Raw genomic sequence first — 16,174 nt, forward strand, 5'->3', positions numbered from 1 at the left:
AAGGAATACTCTAGATATTGTTTACTTCATAGGAGCTTACACACTAGTTTCGATATTATTACAGAAAGATAGTATTTTAATTATATACATCTATATAGGTAGCCTTATGAAAACATAGTGAAAGGCGTGCCATTTCGGCGCCCCTTTTTGCGATCTATTGTCGTCCATTTTGTTTTCATGCGGTATCAATTCTCTAGTCCTGGCTTTAAACAGGCAGTATACGGGTAGAATAATAAATCTTGTTAATCGTATATGTCGCGCCGTCCAGTAATGGCAACAAAGACCTTTCATATGATATCAGCATTTCGAAAACAATAATTTTTGAGCACCTATTCTCTTCAACACAACTAGCTCTTTGTGTAAAGTTTTTATAATTTTAATTCGGAAGAGAGTACATCGGATACACGAAAAATGCAAACAAATATAAGAAATAGTCTGGGTATTATAATGAATTCATAAAAAATCTACTTTAAAATCACATTTGAAAAGTAACTGTACAATGTATCAGCAAATATGTATTTGCTGGCTTTTTACTGTTAACTACTTCGTACAAAAGAAAAAGGCTTCCTTATCAATATCAATCAGTGATGATTTCGCATTGATTTTGAAGTTTGCATCTAGCAATGCCTTTTCAATATTTTCTTTACCCCAGCAAGCACCATATCCTATATGGGGTTCCTCTGACATACTGGATTGTAGACATATGAAAGTGCTTACTCCATAATACAGTGCAGCACCTTTATCATCTGCATTGTCGACTGGGTTGCTATGAAAGCCTATCTCTATGAGACTGAAGAAGCCATCTTTCTTCAGAACTTTGTAGATTTGTCCTAGAGCTTTGTGGGGGTTTGGTAAATCATGTAGGACATCATACACAAACACATAATCGAAACTTTCTGCCCATTCATCCGGTAAATTGTGCGCATCACACTTGGTGAATGTTACATTTGTTAAGGCTTTTTCCTGTTTACTTTCGTTACAACGCTTTAGACTTACTTCCGAATAATCTAAACCAATGAAAGTAGATTTTGGAAATCTTTGCGCAAATGCAGTGACATAGTTACCAGTTCCGCATCCTAAGTCGAGAACTTTGATGCCAGATTCTGAAATATTTCAAATACTTGTGCACATTAAAAATCAAAACATCTGTCTGACCAACAACTGGAGAACGTTGAGTTTTGTGTGGAGGTCTGTCATGATAAGTAAATAACGCCTTATTATTTTTTGGGCGAGTCCGTTATGGAAGTTTAACATGGAACATAAAACAACGCCTGTCCGACGAATAAATAGAGAATGTTTAGGCATACAGAAATGAGGTTTGGTACGGAGGTTGCTGAAAACAACTAGACCCCCCATGTTGATTTTGGAATCAGCCGGTCAGAGGTGAAGGTCACCGTGACAAGTACATAGACAAGTACATATAAGTTTGGTTTAAAACGTTTCACTCTAAAGTATATCGTACAAACTTCACGAAACTTTTTTTCAATACACAAAGGGTAAATTTAACATAAAGGAATCTTCATTGAATAAGATTACAATACTTACTCAGTTTCGAAACCGCTCCCTGCTGGTCAAGCAAAGGCAAAATTTTCTTGTCTACTGTCTCATCGCATATCAATGTCCTGTAACCGTCAAACCATTGGAAGAAATCGGCTCCTTCTTCGCCATTGAAATTTATACCTAGAATAGATCAATCTTGGACATAAACGCGAAAAACACGTTTTACATTTAGTCTATTTTGATTTATGAAGCGACGCTTACCAACAAATAAGCTCACTAAGTGAAACTTTGCCAAAGCAAAGGATTTAGATATAGATATATCAGCAAGTTCATTAGAATATCTCATTTAACTTAAAAAAAGCAATGTAATAACAAAAACAATAGTGTTTTCTTTTACGTTACAAAATAATTTGGCTTGTTCAAAAAACCCGAAATATAAAGAGTCCTGGTTACAGCGACATTATTTCCTCGTTTTAAATATCGGTATTTTATTGGCAAGTTTTGTCAAAATGTTTCATTCGAACGCAAGCAATGTAATTAGTGTAATGGAAACACAAGGATTTTTGCTGCCTACTTTATAAGAAAATTGAGTCTTTTCAAAGAGATATAAGAAAATTTTTCACCATAAGGGCCGTCTTTTTTAAATGTCTCTTTTACCGCCTTCGCCCTCATCCCCACAGAAAATAAAGCCGGCGCAAACCCCATGTTTGTCATGATAATTTCTTTATATTGCTCGGGAACTTTGTACAGGTTAGAATCTCTGTCCTGCTTTATGATACTAGCAGCAACCATTGTTGACAACCATTCCCTCGTGTACCTGTAATAATGTGAAGAAGTTTTAGTGATATTCATTGACTTACACACATCAAACATTACTAGTATAATGATAATAACAATAATGATACAAATGTGAAGAAGTTTCAGTTTATATAGTTGGCGAGCAAAACAGTACACAACGGATAAAACACCATATTTATGTCATGTTCAAAAACTTTCATAGGGGTGCTTTTTATATTATTGAGTTTATAATGTAAGTTCAATACTGAATATATTGCACGAGTTAAATAACATCATATTATGCGAGCCTCTGGCGAGCATTATATTATTTTATTCAAAGAGTGCAATAAATTCAGTAATGAACTTACACGAATTTAATATTCTATTTATTACATACCCAAAATAAAGACCGTTTAAAGTGAAATAAGAGTCATTTTTCATTGACGCGCCTATAGTATAACGCTAACATTTAGCGCGTCTTTACACTATGTTTGTATATCGCTAATGACGTCACGTCAAAATATATGCACGGCCGTGCAATACCATATTTACGGAGTCGCAAAATCGGCGCGGGTGTGTGATAACATGTTTTCTTAAAGCCATGAATGTTTGTTTGATTTATTGGGTTTGACGTCACACCGACACAGAAAAGGTCGTATGGCGACATTCCAGCTTTACTGGTGGAGGAAGACCTCAGGTACCCTTTCGTGCATTATGTCAAGCAAGAACGGGCACCTGAGTAGAACCAACGACGTTCCGTTAGCTAGCTGGATAGCTTCCCCACATAAAAGAATGATGAACGAAATGTTTAACATGAAACTGTTGGTTGACAAACTCGTATGTATACTTGCGATTTGATATTATAAAAGCTGTTTAGATAACTCTTCAGGGTTAATTTTGCAATGTATAAAAGTGTTCTTCATGCCAATAAGACCTATGTCAGATATAAGACCAGTTCTTACGTCAGATAATGTCCGGTTGAAAAAAAACATTTATGAAAGTTTTTCAGACATCACATTCCTACTTTATGTAGACCAAGATCTACTCTCGATTTTCTTACCAAAAAAAAAAGACAACCATTTTATCTTTGTACTAAAATCGACATGATTCGTTTATCAGAGAGAGTTTAACTACGAATATACATTGACTCTTTTCAGAGAAAGATAAGAAAAACGTTCACTATAAGGCCAATAAAAGGAGGGCACTTTGATGCCCCTTCTATTGTATCGCTTAACTGACTAAAATGACTCTAGATGATAAGGAAAATTAATGTTGAATGAAAAGTAGTTATAACTTCAAATTTAGTTCAACTGATATCAATGTTGAAATCTGTCACCAAAACGTTACTGATTGCTATGGAAAGACAATAGTTGTTCACTGGTTGCTAAGAAAAATAAATGGATGTAAATAAAACCATTTGTTGTTTTGGAAGTCTATATTTGCAAAGTAAAGTTATTGGTTGCTTTGAAAGCCATTAGTCGTGGTTTAAATAGAAATCACTAGGAAAGAAGGCAAGTCAATGGCTGTTTATTCAATTTTGACACAAGGGCTATGATTTAAACAAACTTGGTAGCAATACACTAGACAATGTTCATGCCAAATTTTTAAGCTCTAGCCTTGCATGAACGGAGTAGCGTATTTTTCCAGGTTTTTATAGTAATCATATAAGGTAATCCCATGACAATTTCGAGTCGATTGTTTTAATTCTAAACACGTTAAAGACCTACCACACGATGTTTCTTATTAAATGTCTAATTACAAGGCCTTCCGAAGATTTTTTAAAAACGATATGTAAGTTCCTGTGACATACCTATGCATCAGACTTGAACTATTTATATAATTTTGAACAGGACCAACTGAAGGAATTTTCTGTGAAGTTTGGTCAAAATTGATGAGTGGAAAATAAGAGAGAAGAGATAGTTGATAACGATAAACGACGGACACACTGTTATCATAAAAACTCATCTCTAAGCACTTTGTGTGTAGGTAGAGACTCTAATCTAGAAATTGTTTTCATTACCTCTCTTTAAAGTCTAATTTCTTGGCCACTTCTTTACTGCTGATAGGTTCCTTAGCTTCACACATGACCTTGAACAATCCAAGGTCATGCCCAAGGCCAATTGATAACATGATGAATCCATCTTGGAATATGTTTGTAAAATATTTGCCAAATTCTGCTTTGTCCATTGTTGTTGATCAAAACTGTGCATGAAAGATATAATTATGAAGGTAAGTCAAGCATGCATATAAATTTACTTCGACGTAATATTTTTTTAAGAACATACATAAGAAAAAGTTAGCCTTTTATTTTGCTTTAGACTGTAACACTTGTTACGTTATTTAAAGCGTCTGAATATAATAATTTGTCTTTGAACAACAATTCCTAAGCGCTACTATCGAAGATAAAAGGAAAAAATGATTGCAAATGTCGTCTGAAGTTTGATTTTAAAACTAAAACATTGAGTTACATAATGTGTAAGAAAATATCACACAGTACATACTTGCAAAAACTACATACACTACTCTACACGCACACAGTTTTAACACAATATTGTCTGTCATAATAGTGTTAAAAACGAAAACTGTTACTGCATTCCGTTATTAAACGTAGACATATGGAACGCCATTTTTATCTTAAATCGTTTGTAAATAGTTTTATGGTGATATAATGAAAAACCGTCAAACCAAACAAAACATGTTATCACCGACATCCTTAAGCGAGAGATGGTGTCTGGGAGACCTTCTCAGGAAGTACCTTATTATTATTATTATTATTATTATTATCATCATCATCATCATCATCATCATCATCATCATCATCATTTTTATTATTATTATTATTATTATTATTATTATTATTATTATTATTATCATTAAAAATCCATATATACGACTCTGTACATATTGCTTTCCAGCGACCGCCTTAATATGCGCTGATGCGAGACAACATGCATAGATATTCATATCTTTAGTCCTTGAAAAGCTGTATATTAGACTGCAGTCCATATTGTCATTCAAGCCGTCAGCCCTTTTGACAAATAATTTAACAGTAAATACAAAGATGGGCTCTTAAAACTTTCGTCTACATTGACCAAAAGAAAGGTCATGACCCCTGAGTAACGAATATGTTTTACATTTAGATTGTGTATAATTTTGATTCTGACAAAAAGTATAGATTGATCAGTTGAACTTATGACAAATACTATGAATTACCTCAGACTTCATTTTATTATTTAATCACAATTAACTACTGGAATTAATTGGTCGATTTACACATTTTGGCCCTATCCTCTCCTCCCCCTATTCCTAAGGGAACATAAAAATAAAACTGAAACAATGTACGACAGCAATGGCGTTCCATAAGTATAAATATGTAAACAACTGCAAACAGCTAGTTAAGTTATTTGACTTCAATATGCATGTCCTAAAATCAGTACAATAACAATGTATCTATTTACATATTATAGAAGATGTTTTTATTTGTATGCTAGATAATACGTTTGTATTAATTCGGAATTACAATAATTTAACAGCAATAATGACATTCATACTTGAACAATATATATCTTGAACATTTGTAAACCACTTTTCACCATTATAACAATCATTATAGAAACTTTTACAATATCTGTAGTAGCAATAACCAGTATTTAATACTTCTTTAACTGCATGCATTTATTTTAACACTATTTTAATATCATTTTACAAAAACGTATATGGCTTCTTTGTATTTCAATTGACTTACTGTAACACAATACCTATATAAGTTACGTAATAAAGAATTGATCTTACAAAAGAGTTAAATGGTTTACTAATTTTTACGATTTATAAATAATTTAAATAAAATATTCAAGGCTTTATACACAGCTTTGCCAATAACTGTTCTTGATTCAACGTAAACGTGCTTTAAAGTTGCATACCTCCAGATTAGCCAAAAATATTTCAAGAAAATAAAACTTGAGAAAAATGCACTAAGATTTTACGATTTTTTTTTTTAAATCAAGATTCAAGTTATTTATATGTTATGTGTTATAAATGACTGATTTTTCAGTATTTACCACAATATTTCTACTACTTGACTAACGCAGTCAGGGCTATTTTTGCATATTTTGACCTATTTTAGTAATTTACAAGACATTACTGTTTTGTTTACTTCAATGTTTTTTTTTAGTACATTTTCAAAATTTTCATGAAAATTAGCATGATTCTGGAGGCATGCGGCTTCAATAGTTAAAGATATAATACCAAGATAATTTAGATCATTTACAAAATCTACATTTACTTCATTATACAACCACTTTTTCTTTCGGTATTTTACTTTTGAAAATGATAAGGGATATGGCTTAAAATAGCATGCTATTCTAAAGCTTAACAAGCAAAAAACAACAATATTATGCGATAGGAAAGATTGAGTATCAAAACACTTGACTACAGATTGCCAAGTGTTTTGATGTCTTTTCTCATTTGTATTATAGGCAAAAACACAACAAAAATCCCTGTCGTCACAATACAAAACACCAGAAATGTAAGAGCATCTGGATATGATTTTGTATCATTATCCCTTTCCTTGTCGTCTTAAAACTTATACCTCAGAAAAATGTAGCCAATTAACTAGCAGTTTATCCCCGACAGACAGTGCGGTAACTAGGGTGCAGGTAACTAGTACCTGAACGCCATTCAACGCAACGTGCTTTTGTGGGTATACAATTTAACCCTGACGCAATTTCAATAAAGAAAGGTGCAGCTCTTTTTATTGTCTTCAGTAGACCGAAGATTTACAGATATAACACAACACAATTTGAAACTTGATTTTACGATGGTTTTTTTTAGTTGAAATTATCTGGGGAAAGAATTATTTCAAAATAACAGAAGATATTTTGCATGTGTCTGAAACTGGTTATCTAAATGATATTTAGGTCTGCTTACATTATCTAAGAAGATGTAACAAGGTAATGATATTTAGGTCTGCTTACATTATCTAAGATGTAACAAGGTACATCTTTACAGAACAACTCAGTCAAAATTGCACAATATGCGCAAAGAAGGCCACTTAATCATGCATTTATATCAATTTTGACAAAATGGATGTGAAATTTGAACACAAGCTTATGTGGAGATTGGGATTGCTTTTAGGTTCCCACCGGTTTCAATGTCAATATCATGGTGACTGAAAATGGAATTTATAAAAACGGGTTCCAGTTGATTTCTACTGTTAAAATGAGATATTGTAAGTTCAGGTGTTGTTTTTTTTTTTGTTTTTTTTTATGCCTCGCTTTGGATAGCTTTTGAGCTTCCAGAGTTAATGTCATTATCATTAAAATGTAAATTATTTCTGATTCATATGACAGATATTGTAATCAAGCACTTATAACAAGCTTATGTGGAATTTCGGTGTTACTGCCTTAATGCCTCATTGTAACATAAATTGTATCATAGATTATTTGCTATTGTTTATCCACTCATGCCATCAAGGGCCATAAGTTTTGTTTTATAATAAAAAATGAATGTTTCACCCACAAAGCACCGTGATCTAATATATTTTCACGGAGCACTTGTGAGAAAAGGGGATAATTCCACCCATCATTGTGTAATTTACAGAAACTCAATCCATGACAGACGGCCTACTGCTAAAAGAATCAATGTGCACATAATGTACATATACTAGTACTATCAGTAGTTCAGTTTCGCACAGTTCTGTTCCAAATAATCCAATGTCGTTTTTCTTTCGAGAAAACCGGCAAGTCATTATAAAATGAGCTGCAACAGATGGTTGGACACATTGCATTATACATGTAATATCAACAACAAATTCAAGTGTCAGGGTTTTTTCAATGAAAACGACATTGAAGACAACGAAACAGATCCTGTACAACAGCTTTCTACTTAACTGTATTTGCGGATATTTCAAGCAATCACCAAAGCATCAGGTTATTGTTAAAGTATACAAAATAAGGAAATATTTTACCTGAATGTACGAGATATCCTATACAAATTGAAGCGCATTTCCCTCAAACTGTTATTATCAGCAAGGCCGTTATGCATTTTGATTGTAATGTAACCAAACACCCTGTTAAAATACAGTGCCGTCCGTAACTTAGAAAATTGATTTGTGTATAATATGCGTAACCCTGTTTTATATACCTAGTAAACTGACTGTTTCTTAGCTTAAATGAATGAAAAAGGTTTCAAAAATAATATAAACTTATTCATATTAACAAATTTTGAAGGATATCAAAAATGGGATTAAAAGGTTATGCACGTTTATACATGTATGGTAAATAGTTATGTACATCTTAATATATTTCTAACCTGGACATGAATATTTGATTGTTTTTGGTTTGTTATTCTATTTTTCATGCACCAAATTCAAAATTGTTTTAAAATTAATATTTGTCCAAGTATCATTGTTCTTGTGTGCAGGATAGCGTAAAGTGTTTTTTGTAATGTCGACCTCAACGTCTGTAAAAACTTGTGGTATAAACCCCAGCAATCCTCCAGATTTGAAAATGTTTATTCATTATACTTTGACTAAATATTACTGTTTGACAGAGGCATAGTTAGTACATGCGAAAGATGCTCAAACGATTTTCAAGTTTCTGTAAAATTGTAAATGCGCATAAATTGACGTTATTTTTTTCTTCGCTTTTCCTAAAATTACTTTATTATCTATTTTGATTACAGTTATTTATATTATTTATACTTTTAAGTTACAATAAATATTTATGAATTTATTTGCACATATCAACCAAAATGAATTTTCTAAGCCTTGTCAAGGTATTTATGGATAGTATTGTATATTTCATCGAGCGTAGTTATGCATAAACAACATTCTAGGTTAAAGCATGTCCTACATTCTACCTGGTTTAAATGTAAACATGTAAAAAACAAACGGTAAATGTATATTTGGCAACCGTAAAATTATGTAATTGATACAGAACGAATCTTTCTTTAGAAGTTTCTTCTTACAGGCGCTTTGCAAGGATAAACAACAAATTGTCCGTGGTGGAGTCGAGTTTAAATTGTTTGTGTAAGAAGACACTTGAAAAAAATACAGTAATTGTATCTGACTTATACGACGATCAAATAAAAATAGGTAAATAAATAAACATATGTAATAAAAATAAATATATTTGAAAATCAATGTATTTTCCTGTTGAAAATATAAAACTATAGAAAAAATATTTTCATGGCCTTAAGGAGTATCAGAAAATTGCAGACTCGGCCTGAGTGAGTATAGTGGAAAAAAAGTACAACATCCCTCTCGGCCTTTAGCAACGGCTTGAGCGGAACTCAATTTTCAACACTTAAAAGTGCCGGAATCAATGATCCCGAAGGATCAGAAAACTATAACAACACTGAAGTGAAGTACGGGGCTAATTGTTAAGGCTGCCACAAGGCACTTGACACCTACTGTTGTGATTTATAAGTATCTGGAAAAAGTGATCCCTCGGAAGCATTAAAATCAGCAAAAGTACATGAAAATTGCAGACTCAGTTTGATTGAGTCTGTACATAAGGGACTATAAAAAGTGCATCAACCCTCACTTCCCCTAGCATCAGCTTGTGGAGTACTAAATTTCCAACAGTTAAGAGTGCTAGAATCAATGATCCCGAAGAACCAGAAAAATATAACATAAAATATTTACTATATTTACTTAAAACAAAACTCGTTCAAGACTAAAACCGACTCTGAACATGTATTGCGTCAATGTTAAATTGATATGGTTTTGAACAAATTTGGTAAGTTTCCTTACACAATGTTAAAGGCCGTATACGATGTGACAGCCAAAAACTACTGATTAGAAAAGCATGTGGAGTATATCTTAAACGATTTGAATAAGTAATATTGGTGTAAGGAATCAATATTTTTATATGATAAAGAATAAAATAATTTTCTCTGGAGCTATTTGCACACATAAATCATTTGTATTCTGGTTAAATGTATGTTGACTGAATGGTTAAGTACCATTTCGTTTTTCTTTTTCTTTTTTCGGGAGTGAAATCTCATGTTAATGATAAATATACAGTAGATAGATATACAGTAGCTTTGTTCCTAAAAATTACCATCCGATATCTATAAGATTCATTTTTCGATAAACTGAATTTACTCCAGAGTCGCGCAATCAAGTTTGCTACAACTTTCCGTTTGTTTCTTTATTTTATAAATTTTGTAATCATATGCAATATTGGCAGTATTATAAAATAATAACATTTTTCACGTTTTATTCTTTAATTTAATGCAAACCGGCCTTGATTTACAAACATAATCAATTGTGATAAATAGAGATAGACTTTATGTAAAAGTACACTACTTTTAATGCAACAATAACAAAAACATTAAGTACAAATTATATTGTTTTTGTTTGATAAATTGATAAAATAAGAGTAACGGGTTTACAAGGGGCGTTCATTTAAATTTGTCACTGTGATTCTTTAAACCGCGTTATGAGGCGCAGTCATATACCGTTTACTTTAACCGTTCGAAGTATTCACCCTTAACAAATATACATTTTTCTTGCCTTGAAATGCACTCTGTGAAGGCAGAAAAGTACGCTTCTTTTGGCACACCCTGTAGACACTTGAAAAGCCTATGACTTTTTTTCAATAAGGGAAACAAGAAAAAGACCATAGGGACTCAGGTCCGATGAATAAGCTAAGGGAGATAGTACCACTGTTTCCTTTCTAGGAACTCCTGAACAAGCGCGTACTTGTGAGCAGCTACATTGTTTTGAATTAAGCAAAGGCCTCTAAGTCGGGAACTGATATATGAACAATAGCTCCTTCAGAATCGAGAAATATGGTATACAAAACTTTTCCCGCGCAATTTATTCGTTTGGCAATGACTGGTCTATTTTGGTCTTTGCATTACCATTGCTTATTCTTGACATGTTTCTGGGTCTCAAAATAATACACCCAATTTTCATTACGTGTAAGCAGTTAGAAACTTCTCCGATTGTCAAGTGTTTTGTACTTATAAAAGTATTTGGCATTTTTTACATAGGTGGCTTTTTGTTATGATGCAGAACCAATCGAGCACAAAGCTTTTTTTAGTTTTAACTCTTGAGTCAAAATCTTATAAACGGATCCCGATGATATACCAACAATATCAGCAATTTCTATATCTGTCATTTTGGTATCTTGTTGATTTAGATATTTTCACAGTAGCAACATAAGCTTTGAAAAAAGATCCTGGGCTGACCTGGACGAATGCAGCTTTGAAATGTTATATGTCACTATTAGACAACACAGAGACCCCGTGTATATAACAGTCATCATATATCTGTGAAGCTGACTAAGTAGACCCTTATTTTAAAGCTTAGCGCAGTTTTCATTGTACTTGCCGTAGTACAGCTAGTATAAATGACTTGATTAATTAAGCGAGACTTACCTGTAAGTTGAAGGTTGATCATAATTTCATCCTGTACAAATCTCCCTTACGGCTCACACAGACTACCGACGCAGCATCAACCACCAAGCTTGGTCAAACTTTAGAACAATGTCTTGCGTGCAAGAAATCAAAGCAGGAAACAAATCTAACGGGAAGGGTGGGTGGGCGTGTGAGCCCTAAGGGAGATTTGTGCTGGATGAAATTATGATCAACCTTCAACTTACAGGTAAGTCTCGCTTAATCAATCAATTTCATCCAACTGACTGTCAAGGTTAGGTTAACTTATTGTCAAAACTTTGTAATTGTCTCATGGATAGATTTAATTCTTATTCGAACACAATTACATAGAGGATATTTGTTTGTTTTGCATGTAAGATTGAAATATAATTTCACTGAGTGAACACCAGATGCAATATTTTCACGAGTGGCGTAGCCAGAAGTGAAAATATCATAGCTGGTGTTCACGAATGAAATATATTTCAATCTTATATGTAAAACAAATAAATTTTCTGTTTATTTCATGCTTTTTAAGTGATTTTAAGTATGTTTTACTGATTTTGCCGCGTAACGTCGCGCATTCTCCTTTGTGACGTCATCATATCATGACGTCACATCATCAATTTTGAAATACAGTTCTGTTAAATTTCCTTAATTTTGTTACATTTTTAACATGATTTATGGTGAGTTCGACTTACTTTTCCTAAAGAAGCAAAATTTACGTACGACGGCATTTATTTTTGCCTGTTATTCCATTTAGATATGATTTTCTTTTCATCCGCATTCAGATATAGTCCGGCTACAGTGAAAATTATATTTTATAAATTTCACTAGTGGTTTATCAGAATATAATCATCTGATATATTACAATAAAACACTGGAAAGCATGAAATAAACTGATGGCAAAACATATAAATCAAATACATGTACATGTATGTCAGTGACATATATTACGACCGTGCAATACCATTTTACGGAGTTGCAAAAAGAGGCACGGGTATGTATTAAATCTTTGTAATTCATTTACGCATTCAATTTATACTTGGATTAAACAGCATTCATGACAAAACCGACATGTGAGTAATTAAAATGTTACCTTAGAATGTCTATTGGTTATAATGCGCATGCGTGAGAATGGCGGTACAATTTTTTTTCTCTTGAAACTTGTGTGAAAAATAATAAATAAGCAATGATTTAAAGGATAAATTGGACTTTATTTGGTGTTAAACTATGGACTATTGTTCTAACTATTCAAGTGATTGGATTTATTGCTTTTAATGGGTAAGAAACGGAAAGATATTACACCTAACGAGAAAGACTCTCAGACAAAAAGGCAAACAAAAGGCGGAATGGCGGGCAATACATCTGCACAACAACATACTATGTCTACGAATATATCGACACCATTACCAGCAGCTTGCAATCAGGGTAATCAATCTTTTACGGTACCTCCTGTATACCCTTATACGCCAACATATATGAATCTTAACTCAGGGTCTCCTGTATTTCAACAAAATCAAAACCAACCTACTCAACAAAGCCAATCGAACCAGCATCATGAAATTTTGCAGTGTATATTACAAAGGCTGGACAATGTTGATCAGAAACTTAGTCAGTTAAATTCTATACAAAAATCGGTATATGATATTACTTCACGTTTGAATAGTATGGAGCAGAAAATGAGTGACATTGAAAATAGTCAGAAATTCATAAGCGAACAGTATGACACGCTTTCTACATGCACTACTGTAAACAAGGACAATATAACGCTTGTACAAAATGATATCAAAGTTTTGAAACGAGAAAATCGTGATTTGATAACAGAAAATAGATACATGAAAGATTCAATAATTGATCTCAAATGTCGCTCTATGCGTGACAATCTTATGTTTTTTGGAATACCCGAGGGCAAATTACAGTCAAAATCACCGTTAACAGGTATGGGTCAAGAAGTAGTTCATACGGAGGTCGTAGGTGATCAATATCTAGGCCATAGTGAAACCACATCAGCATGGGCAAACAGTGACGTAGCGGATGAGGCCAGTCAGTCAACGACATCGTCTGCTATACCGGATATGACGTCAGGTTTAAATTATGAAAATTGTGAAGCCAAAATAATAGATTTTTGTAAAAATGTACTGAAAATTTCGGAGGTTGATAACAAAGTACAGATTGATAGGGCTCATAGAATTGGGAAATTCGTTCACGGCAAAGAACGTCCGATCGTGGTTAAGTTAAAAGACACCGAATCAAAGCTTGTTATTAAAAGCGCGTTAAAACATGTAAACTTAAAACACAGTAATTATAATGTTACTGAGCAGTATCCCCAAGAAGTTAAAGAGAGAAGAAAGGCTCTTATACCGGAAATGATCGAGGCCAGAAAGCAGGGCAAAAGAGCAGTATTAGTGCGCGATAAACTCTATATAAACAATATATTGTTCGATCCGGAATCTCGTGGAGTACCAAATTTCTAGGACAGACGAGAAAAGTATGCCTTATCTATTGTATCGTGGAATATTGAAGGTTTAGGTAACTGTTCAAATGATGAAGACTTTTTGAATTTTGTTGTAAATTTTGATATTGTTTTCTTATGTGAAACTTGGCAAAAAATCAATAATGTGTACGAAATAGATGGGTATGAATGCATTTCAGTTCCCCGACCCGAAAGCTTAAACTCAAAAAGAGGTCACGGGGGTGTATGTTTATTTTACAGAAGTCGTTTAAAAAGTGGTATTACAGTAGCTGAAATAGACAATAGTGGTGTTATATGGGTTAAACTGTGTAAATCTTTTTTCAATTTAGATAGTGATGTTTACCTTTGTTGTTTATATATCCCGCCCAGTAATTCTATATATTTTACCATGCACGAAGAAGGCTTTTTTGAATTATTAGAAAGAGGCGTGAGAAAATACTCTCTTTTAGGAAAAATTGCCGTGATTGGCGATGTAAACGCTAGATGTGGCGGTAAGAATGATTTTATTCAAAAATGTTCGCACTATGATAAATTTATTTCTGTAATTGATAAAAATAGCGACGGTGATGATTATCAATTTGTTAATATCCCTTGTAGACTTTCAATGGACCCTGTTGTAAATACATCTGGAAATCGATTGTTAGAAATATGTCAAAGCAGTAATTTATATATTATAAACGGGAGAGTTGGCGATGATGCCGGGACCGGAAGTTTTACTTATTTGTCAACGAACGGTAATAGTTTAATTGACTATGCTATATGCTCGGAGGATTTATTTCCCCTGGTTTCAAATTTTATAGTACATGATTTATATACTTTTTCACCACATTGTCCTATCCAAGTTGATTTAAATGTAAATAGTTATGAACAATGTAATGTTACAAATAATTCTACATTATGTGAAAAAATTGTATGGGATAATGAAAAAGTTGATTATTACCGAGACGTTATTTCTGCTGAGCTGTCTAATATAAATGACATTGTTAGTTGTATTGTTTCAAAAGAAACTAATGTTAGCGCTGGAATAAATGAAATATCTAATATTTTGTATGATAAAACTAAAAGTGTTTTTGGTAAAACTACGTGTAATAAAAATAATACATGTGTTAGAACGTATAAGAGCCCATGGTTTAATAAAGAATGTGAGACCGCTAGGCGAGAATTTAGGACTGTTAATAAATCTCTTAATAAGAATAAATCTGTAGTAAATTTTGAATTGTTAAAAAGTAAACGACGAGTATATAAAAAAGCTAAAAGAAAAGCACGATCTGAGTATAATGGGAAACAGAGGAAAAATCTACAAAATTTAGCCAAGCACCAGCCTCAAAAGTTTTGACAAGAAATACGAAAAATTAAAAACAACAAATCTAAAGCTGGAGATATTTCTGAAGAACATTTTTTCAATCATTTTAAAACATTATTTGCGGAAAATAGTGCTTTCATTAATAATGAGGTTGAGGATGAATTGAATCAGAAAAGTTTAGATGAAAATGTTATTGAACAACTTGATAAAGAATTTAGTATTGTTGAGATAAAATCAGCTATTTCTTCTTTGAAAAGAGGTAAAAGTGGGGGTGTAGATATGTTGGTTAGTGAAATATTTATAGAATGTAGTGATCTTTTACTTCCTTCTCTTTATAAATTGTTTAATTTTATGTTTCTGAATAGTGTTTATCCTGAGATATGGACAAAAGGTATGATAGTTCCAATCCCCAAAAAAGGTAATGCTGATGATGTAAACAACTATAGAGGTATTACCCTTACCAGTGTTTTTTCTAAAATATTTTCTTCAATGTTAGATACACGTTTGCGCAAGTGGGCCGAAACTAACAATTTGTTATCGGAGTACCAGTATGGGTTTCGTAACGGCAAAAGCACCATAGATTGTATTTTTGTTTTAAATTCTATAATTAATAAAGTTATTAATAGTGAGAAAAAGAAATTATATTGTGCCTTTATTGATTTTCGTAAAGCATTTGATGTTGTATATAGGAATGGTATATGGTTAAAATTATTGAATTATGGAGCTTCCTCTAAAAT

At 32.7% G+C, this 16,174-nt stretch overlaps 1 protein-coding gene across 1 annotated transcript; it reads right to left on the reverse strand.

Annotated features, from left to right (window-relative positions):
• Window positions 1–360: 360 nt before the first annotated feature.
• On the reverse strand, window positions 361–8,371 carry LOC132735834 (S-adenosylmethionine-dependent methyltransferase Rv2258c-like). Its single transcript, XM_060722842.1, has 5 exons — window positions 8,243–8,371; window positions 4,298–4,479; window positions 2,124–2,317; window positions 1,546–1,680; window positions 361–1,103 (listed from the first exon to the last, which is right to left on the reverse strand). The coding sequence occupies exons 2-5, from the start codon at window positions 4,462–4,464 to the stop codon at window positions 541–543; spliced, it is 1,059 nt and encodes a 352-aa protein (XP_060578825.1). The 5' UTR covers window positions 4,465–4,479; window positions 8,243–8,371; the 3' UTR covers window positions 361–540.
• Window positions 8,372–16,174: the final 7,803 nt, after the last annotated feature.

This window comes from Ruditapes philippinarum, unplaced genomic scaffold (assembly GCF_026571515.1).
Source record: "Ruditapes philippinarum isolate M1 unplaced genomic scaffold, ASM2657151v2 ctg7448_1_1_1_1, whole genome shotgun sequence".
In the NCBI taxonomy this organism is placed as follows: Eukaryota; Metazoa; Mollusca; class Bivalvia; order Venerida; family Veneridae; genus Ruditapes; species Ruditapes philippinarum.

Bases quoted from the DNA above. Each gene is read 5' to 3' on its own strand.
- LOC132735834 (XM_060722842.1), bottom strand. From the start codon at position 4,464: ATGGACAAAGCAGAATTTGGCAAATATTTTACAAACATATTCCAAGAT. The intron at 2,318-4,297 runs GTAATGAAAACA...ACATTATTACAG, and splicing joins AAATTAGACTTTAAAGAGAG to GTACACGAGGGAATGGTTGT. The intron at 1,104-1,545 runs GTAAGTATTGTA...GAAATATTTCAG, and splicing joins GGGAGCGGTTTCGAAACTGA to AATCTGGCATCAAAGTTCTC.